General features: G+C 34.0%; 1 protein-coding gene across 1 annotated transcript; it reads left to right on the forward strand.

The window, feature by feature from the left end:
- The first annotated feature begins 2,722 nt into the window (after window positions 1-2,722).
- On the forward strand, window positions 2,723-5,058 carry LOC127105503 (pectinesterase). The gene is made up of 2 exons (XM_051042695.1): window positions 2,723-3,691; window positions 4,029-5,058. The coding sequence occupies exons 1-2, from the start codon at window positions 2,776-2,778 to the stop codon at window positions 4,718-4,720; spliced, it is 1,608 nt and encodes a 535-aa protein (XP_050898652.1). The 5' UTR covers window positions 2,723-2,775; the 3' UTR covers window positions 4,721-5,058.
- Window positions 5,059-9,221: the final 4,163 nt, after the last annotated feature.

Raw genomic sequence — 9,221 nt, forward strand, 5'->3', positions numbered from 1 at the left:
AGGAAAAAAAATGAAAAAAAAGACATCCCTTTGGAAACACACTAAGTGGAAAGAAAACCACCACTACTATCCACCACTGGCGTAAAACTCCAAATAGAAAATGTGTTACCCCAAAGCGAGCGACATCAATAAGCTCTCTAATTTTATCATTCTTATTCCAACCCCTTAAACCCCTAGTTTTGAAAGATCTAATCGTCATTGGAACTCAAGTGACTTGCTATTTGCCTCGCCCAAGGCTTCATGCTGCTCGACTTCAACCGACCTTATAACCTCAAAAGAATCAACTCCCTAAGAGAAAGTCCAATAACCTTAACTCTAGTAAGTAACGTAACAACATTTGAATGATAAAAACTACTATTAGACAAACCACCCGAACTTGAACAGGAAGACTCACCTGAATCACAAAATGAGCAAGAGAAATCTCTAACTGAATGGACACCAAAACATCCAAGACAACTCTTTCAAAATTAGGGGTAGAATAAAACACCACATCAATGGAAAACGTGCATATATGAGATATCAGAATATGCTTACTTGAACCATACATTTAAAAAGTAGACACTTTCATCACCCTCATTCCTAAAACTATCACTCGAGGAAGATCTCTAGCAGTGTTCAAAATAAAACTTTGAAAGGGAAGAAGAAAGTAACGTTCGTTTGAGGTTGCTATGCATAAATATAGAAAAATAAGAAAGACCATCAATGTCTGAGACCCAAAAAACCGATAAATTCCCTATAGTAGAGAAAGACTCAACTGAACCCCTTGACAAACAAGGGAGCAATCAAACTCAAGAATTGAATGAAAAAACTATCCACAAGCACATCATCACCGACAAGACATATATTGTCCCCACCAACCTCAACTTGAGGAGATGAAAAAGAAACTTTTCCACCTGAGAAGTAGCTAAACCCAATGCTTATGCCTCCCGAGAACAAGATACACCCCATCAGGAGAGTCCAAAAACCTAGGTGACAAACCAAGCCCAACACCAACACCAGAGCGTCCCTTGCACAACAAAATAGATTTAAGAACTAAATTTGAGACATAAACTCTCTTTTCTACGAGAGAACCAATCTCTTAAATTAAGAAAGACCACAATAAATAGTAAAACACTTGTTCAAAAAACTTAACGTTTTTGAAACTGGATTCAGACTCAAAAATCATAATTAATTGAAAGAGACCATTTGTCATCTCAAATAAGTCTTTTAGGATTTGGTAGTCTCTACTTAATTATTTACAACTTAATCTTCTCTTTAATTTTTTTAGCATTTAAAGAAGAAAAAAATTACCAGAAATAAACAAGGTTCAGAGTATAGAGGTGTGTAAATTAGGAAGTTAAAGCTCCATTGAGAAGTTCCTAACCACATGATAGTCATCGTAGCATGATTTGAAAGAAATTAATTATTGTTCATTATGTGATAGAAGATTAGTGGAAGAAATTATACGTACTATCATAATCAATGAGAGAGGGAGCCAACTCTGAGGTGATAACATTATGTCATTATTATCCAAATTACTATCGATTGATTGATTAATGTCATAAAAGTGAATGGAAAGAACCATATGCATGGTCCATTATTGGTTAGTATTTTAATGGAGAATTATTTGTACCATATAGTTTTGATAGGTACGCATATCTAAAACACAAAGATAATTTAAAATTAAAATTTACATTCAAAAAACTTAAATAGTACTATAGTTTTGTTTGAGTGACAAAATCAATATGTGAAAAGTAATAAATGAGTGGCTTATTGTTCGTCATTTGGTACTTAATAATTAATTATATTAATTTCAATTATAAAATGAATGTTATTTATTAAATTAATATTATTAATAATAGATAATAGTGTAGTTATATAATTTAAAGTATAATAAATAAGAGTAAATTAATAAATAAAAATATCACTTAGATATTCTAAGACACAAATAAATAAATAAATATGACATCTTTTATGAGAAGGAGGAAATATCATTTTCATTTTTAATTTCAATATGATTATTTTTTTTAAGTTTTTAATAAAAATATAAAAAAAATTAATTTTTCTTACCTTTGATTTAACTTAATTTAAATAGTAAATATTAATAAAAGTTAAAAGTGTACTCGTTATGTGAGATTAATTCTTTTAGCCATGAAAGAATAAAATAGATGATAAACGTTTCTCAAAAATTATATATATATATATATATATATATATATATATATATATATATATATATATATATATATATATATATATATATATATATATATATATATATATATATATATATATATATATATATATATATATATATATATATATATATATATATATATATATATATATATATATATATATATATATATATATATATATATATATATATATATATATATATATATATATATATATATATATATATATATATATATCTTTGAATTCAAACACAATCTCTGATAGGAAGAGACTAAAATTATCTTATTGGATCTTGAATATTTTACCGTCAACAATATATAGTATAACTAATGCATATTTTTAATTAAAATTATAATAATATTATACGTTGTGGATAAATATATTAAACATTAATTTTGGTGTCTGGCCATTAAAAAACACGACCAAGAACTTTGGGAAATGTAAGTAATAAAACATTTCATAATACGTATTTATTTATCCTAAGCTTTGGCTATAAATATCAGCATTCCTTTGCACTTTATTTTCATTCCTAATCCAATCCTCTCATCCATTCCTATATACACTTAGTTACCTCTTCCCACATAACATTTTGATACCATGCAAACTCCAATGTCTAATCATATGAATAATCTCTTATTCAATTGTTTCATTGGATATTTTCTCTTCTTTTCTCTTTTGTTTGTGCATGGTAAAGAATTGTCATGCAATCAAACACCATACCCTCATGTCTGTAACCATTACATTGGAACCACTAATACGCTATCAACCATACATTCTTCTTCCTTTCATGACACTGCAATTAAGGTTAGCATGGACCAAGCTATTGAAGCATACAAACTTGTCTCAATCATGGATTTGAATAATTTCAAAGACAATAGAGCCAAGTCAGCATGGGAAGATTGTGTAGAGCTTTATGAGGATACAATTTATCAACTTAATCGCTCCATAAACTCAAACAATTTCAATGACAAATTAACTTGGCAAAGTGCTTCCATTACCAATCATCAAACTTGTCTAAATGGTTTTATTGATTTCAACCTCCCCTCTCACTTAAACTACTTCCCTTCCATCTTAACCAACTTTACTAAATTGCTTAGCAATTCCTTGTCCATTACCAACACTCTAGCTTCTTCGATGCCGTCTTCATTATCGTCCTCCTCGTTGTCAAGCACAAAACAAAATGGTGGGAGAAGGTTGTTATCAGATGGATTTCCACATTGGCTTTCCGGTTCAGATAGAAAGCTTCTGCAAACGACACCAAGTGCTGATATTGTGGTGGCACAAGATGGAAGTGGAAACTATAAGACAATCTCAGAGGGCATAGCAGCTGCTAAGGGAAGTGGAAAAGGAAGAGTTGTGATTCATGTGAAAGCAGGTGTATATAAAGAGAACATTGATATAAAGAAGACAGTGAAGAATATAATGATATTTGGAGATGGAATGGATTCCACCATTGTTACCGCTAATCATAACGCAGAAGATGGTTCTACTACTTTCCGTTCAGCTACTTTTGGTAAGTTCTTAATTAATTATCAATCACTAATTTAAGAAGTATATGCATGAAGAAATGATATGATGAATGAAATAGTAATAATTGGAATATAAAAACACAAATATCACTTAAGATAGGGACATGCAGTACAAATTGGATTATTATACATCATCACAAACTTCTTGTCATATATATTGCTGTCAAAATATTAATTAACAATAAAAGATAAAGACTTCAATGTATCTTTCATCTGAAAACAGATAATATTTTTCTTTTTTTGTTCTTACTTTCCTTAGTCAAGTGCATATAAAAAATAAATCCAAAAATCTAACCCTTAAATAATGAATAATGACTGCAGCTGTTATGGGAGATGGTTTCATAGCAAAAGATATGACCTTCGAGAATACTGCCGGACCACAAAAACACCAGGCGGTGGCTCTCCGTTCTGGCGCCGATCACTCCGTTTTCTACCGATGTTCCTTCAAAGGCTATCAGGACACTCTATACGTCTATGCCAACCGTCAATTCTACCGTGACTGTAACATCTACGGAACAGTCGATTTCATCTTTGGCAACGCCGTTACAGTTCTTCAAAACTGCAACATCTTAGTTAGGAAACCTATGGGCAACCAACAGAACACCGTAACGGCACAGGCAAGAACAGATCCAAACGAGAATACCGGAATTGTGATCCATAACTGCCGTATAACCGCTGCTGGTGATTTGAAAGCATCTCAAAATTCGGTAAAAAGTTATCTAGGAAGACCGTGGCAGAAGTATTCAAGAACGGTAGTTATGAAAAGTAACATTGATGGTGTTATAAACTCACAAGGTTGGGCTCCATGGAGTGGTGGTTTTGCTCTGAGTACACTTTACTATGGTGAATATATGAATGTTGGTGATGGTGCTAATACTAATGGGAGAGTAAATTGGTCTGGTTTTCATGTAATTACAAATCCTTCGGAAGCTGTTAAATTTTCTGTTGGTAACTTCTTGGCTGGTGAGTCTTGGATTTCTGGCAGTGGTGTGCCCTTTGATTCAGGCTTGTGAAAGAGAGTGATCGATCATCATGTATAGTGGAGAAGAGTCTTGGAATTGATAGACTTTGGTTTTTCTGTATAAAAAAGGATGGTGAAAGCATGGTTAGTGGTGATCTAGTGTTTGTTGGGTTTTCAATTTGTCTGTCCTTATTTATTTTGTCTGTCAATATTTATTTTCTCAAAATAGTTAGTCTCAACAAAGTTGTATATATAAATTAGTGTTAAGTTAGTTTCTTCCTCATTTATTTCTATTTAATTTGTAATTTTGTATACGCATGTATAAATATGTATGTATAAAAGTCTCTCTTTTATTCACACAAAAAAGTATATATTTGAGATTGACACAAATAATTGGAATCCTTAGACAGACTAGCTATAGGATTTAAGTTCCATTTGTCTAAATTACAATCATTAAACCCAGCCAACCATTCCTAGGACAAAAGCTTAACTTAGATTAGCATTTTCCTAACATCTTTAACTACGATTAAAAACAAAATAATATTCTTGTTAGACCGAATAACCCAATATATAGCGATCCAAATCATTCCACTCATCTTATTATAAATCTTTACTTAGGTGAATCAATCACTCTTTAGTTGTAATATGATTGATCACACCTCTTATTCTTCACCATTTATTTAAGTGAAATAACCACTTATTGGTTGCAACATGATTCTACACTACACAGAGAATTGAAAGAAGAAAACAAGACAATAAAATATAAGAGAAAAAAGAAATTTTAGAGGAAGAAGATGAAGATTGTATTGTTGTACAAACACAATTGTGATTTCTGAAAGCTACACAATGCTACTAGATAACTTCTTGCAAAACTTCTCACTAATGAAATAGAGTTCCTCTCTATTTATAGATGAGATTTATTGTACTCCAGGTAATCACAAAATAATTAACTCAACTAAAATTAAGCTAAGTTTGTCTTCTTCGACTCTGTAAAGGTTAACTCTTTCAATAATTACGTGTTTCAACAAGCTGTATTTAACTTTTTGTCTAATACAATTAATACATACTCTTCAACGCCCGTCAAATATAGACACGTTATTTGGACTTCGACACAAAGAATTACATATTTAACACACCGCATGATTCATTATGTCTAAACTATCTACATTCATCGTAGTTCTCAATCTCTTGAACAATTCGACATGCACAACCTTCGTCATTATATCTACAATCTGATTCTCTGATCAACAATGCTCCAGGCTCAACTATCCATTTGATACCCTCTCTCTCAGGAAATGGAACCTTATTTCAATATGTTTTCTTCTTCCGCGTGCTATCGAATTCTTTCCCAGGTTGATAGTTGACATGCTGCCGATCTTCATAGTCATTGCTCCATGATTCTTCCCTATAATTTCTTCGACTAGAGTCATCATCCATGTTGCTTGGCATGTACATAGCGAAGCTGCTATATATCTCGTCTCACATGATGATAAATCTACCACTAGATCCTTTCTCGAACTTCATGCGACTGTCGAACCACCTAACATGAACACATATCATGCAGTCAATTTTCTATCTTCAGTATCACCACACCAACTAGAGTTAGTGTAGTCCACAAGTTTGCATTCTTTTCCTTCATCGACTGGAGGAAACAAAAGACCATAGTTAAGTGTTCCTTTGAGATATCTTAGTATCCTCTTGGTGGTTGCAAGATGTGATACCTTTGGCGTCTGCATGAATCTGCATACCATGCCTACATAATAATCTAAATTTGGCCATGTGTGACAAAGGTATCTAAGTGATCTATTCATTCTTATGTACTGTGTTGGGTTGACATCATCTTCAGTCGAGTCTTTCATCAGTTTCAATTTGGGCTCACCTGGAGTCATAGTTGGGTTGCAATCTTGCCCAAATTGAAACTGATGAAAGACTCGACTGAAGATGATGTCAACCCAACACAGTACAGAAGAATCAATAGATTACTTAGATACCTTTGTCACACAAGGCCAAATTTAGACTATTGTGTAGGCATGGTATGCAGAGATTTCCCAAGCCCGACATTTCAAACTCCTTACTTAAGTAATGTTTTAAATCTTCAATCTCCTTCTTGCAACTGCTTGTTATCAACATATCATCGACATAGAGACACGATATAAGCATCTCATTCCTACTTCTCCTAGCATACACACCGTGCTCTGTCATGCACTACTCAAATTCCTTCTCTCTTAGGAAACTATTTATCTTATTATTATAAGCTCTTGGAGACCATTCCAAATCCATCTCTACTTTCTTTCTTAGTCCTGTTTCACAAACCCAATTGATTGTGTTACATACACCTCTTCATCTAGAGGGTCATTCAAGAATGCATGTTTTACATCCATTTGACATATTGACCAGTTAGGCATATTGGCTAGACCAACAACCAACCTAATTGTTTCAATTCTAGCTACTAGTGCAAAAACTTCATCATAATAGATTCCTTCTTTCTTAAGAATTCTACTTGCCACAAGTCTTTCCTTGTGTTGAGTTACTTCACATTTTGGATTCAGCTTGACTTTGTATACCCACTTCACATTAATTAACTTCTTCCCTTTTGGAAATTCGACTAGTGTCTAGGTATCATTGTCTTATATGGATTTCATCTCATCCACCATAGCTTTCATCCACCTTGAGTTTTTCAATGCTTCAGCTGCATCGACTGGCTCAGTATCTACATAGAAGGCATAATGTACTAACCCACCTTCATTATCGACCACATCATCTAATATGATTATACATTCCTGCAGTCTTGCAAGAATGTTTCTGGTTCTATGAGGTCTGCTTGTGCTAGCTTGACCTTTGATAGGTTCTTGTCGAACTTCTCTAACAACTTCACTAGCTGGTTTATCACACATGATTCTCTCTGAATTCTTCTTGATGTGCTTAGTTCAATACAACTCCTTAATCTCATCTATGATCACATCCCTGCTGATCAAGACTTACTTGTTCCTTAGTTTGAAAAATTTGTATCCACCAGTCGAGTGATATCCCACCATGATCATCTGACTTGGCTTATCATCTAACTTTCTTCTCAGTTGATATGGCACATGCCCATATTCTATGGATTCAAACACCTTCAAGTGGATTAAACTAGGTTTAACACCAGACCAACATTCTTCTAGTGTGATACCTTCAAGCCTCCTTGTCAGAGATCTGTTTATTAGGTATGTTGCAGTCGACACAGTCTCCCTCCATAGCTCATTTGGGAGATGCTTGCCTTTTAACATACTTCTCACCATATTCATAAAATGACTTTGTTATTTATTTTAGGAGTACCATTTTGTTGAGGAGTATATGGTAGCACCACCTCATCCATAGTTCCTTGTTTTGTAAATAGTGTGTCGAAATCTTTCGACACATACTCTCCACATCGATCTGTCCCCAAAACCTTAATCTTCTGACCACTCTATCTTTCATATGACGTTGTGAGACGGAGTAAGCACGGCCGATGGTCGGAAAGTGATGGTGGTGCTGATCTGGCATGGAGGGTGCAATCAGAGGAGATTGGTCGTCGTTTGGTCGCCAATGGTGAAGGCAGAGCCTCCGCGGTTGTGCAACGTCGATGAGTGATGCGATTTTTGTCAGACTTTCCTCTTCTTCATATTGCTTCTTGTTTGATTTCATTCTGGTTATTGTTATTATGTTTTCTTTTGGTTTTTTTTACAGGTGTGAAGTTTATGTCATGAAGAGAGAAAGTTAGTTGTGGTTGAATGAGTTTTTTGGATGCGAGAAGATTCATGGAATCTATGCGCTAAAAGGTTCTTTTTTGTTCATTTAAGTTGTGAGGAAAGTGAAGTAGTGCTTGGTGTTATGAATCGGTTTTTGAAGAATGAGGAAAGGTGATTTATGACTGTGTTAAAGTGTGTTGTTTACATGGTGCAAGCTGTTTTTAGTGAGGGAGGGAGGTTCACATGGTGTTTAGAAAGGTGGAAGGGAGGGTGAAGTGTAAGAATGAGAGGGTGAAGTAGTGTTTTTGCAAGCGGCGATTGGATGGTAGAAAGGGGTGAAGTTGTGGAAGGGAGAAGATAAAGGCGGTGGTTATTGTTGTTGTTGTTTTGTTGTTCGGAGGGAATATGTGTCGGGCAGATGAAGGAAGGGATTGATGTCATTGTGTGGAAAAGAAGAAGCATGAAAGTTGTTATGAAGTGGGGGTATCTGGTTCTACATAGAAGGCAAATAAGTTTATATGGTTTTGTGTTTTTAGAGAGAAAATAGAGTTTTTAGTTGGGAGAAGAGAGAAAGAGAAAGATAAAAAAATATCAGAGAGAGAGAGAGAGAGAGAGAGAGAGAGAGAGAGAGAGAGAGAGAGAGAGAGAGAGGAGAGAGAGAGAGAGAGAGAGAGAGAGAGAGAGAGAGAGAAAACATGGGAAGGAAGGAAAATAGGGGAAAATAAAAAAATATCTCAAGCAAGGTCAAGTGTCAATTTTCTGATGGTCCAAAGTGAATTAGTTTTGTAAATAAAAAAGGGACAAATGTTGCATTGTGATTGGTCCTCCAATTAAAATTTTAATAAT

This window comes from Lathyrus oleraceus, chromosome 7 (genome assembly GCF_024323335.1).
Source record: "Lathyrus oleraceus cultivar Zhongwan6 chromosome 7, CAAS_Psat_ZW6_1.0, whole genome shotgun sequence".
Lineage (NCBI taxonomy): Eukaryota > Viridiplantae > Streptophyta > Magnoliopsida > Fabales > Fabaceae > Lathyrus > Lathyrus oleraceus.

Coding starts and splice junctions, on each gene's coding strand:
- LOC127105503 (XM_051042695.1), top strand. CDS start 2,776: ATGCAAACTCCAATGTCTAATCATATGAATAATCTCTTATTCAATTGT. Junction 3,692..4,028: donor TTTCCGTTCAGCTACTTTTG/GTAAGTTCTTAA, acceptor TAATGACTGCAG/CTGTTATGGGAGATGGTTTC.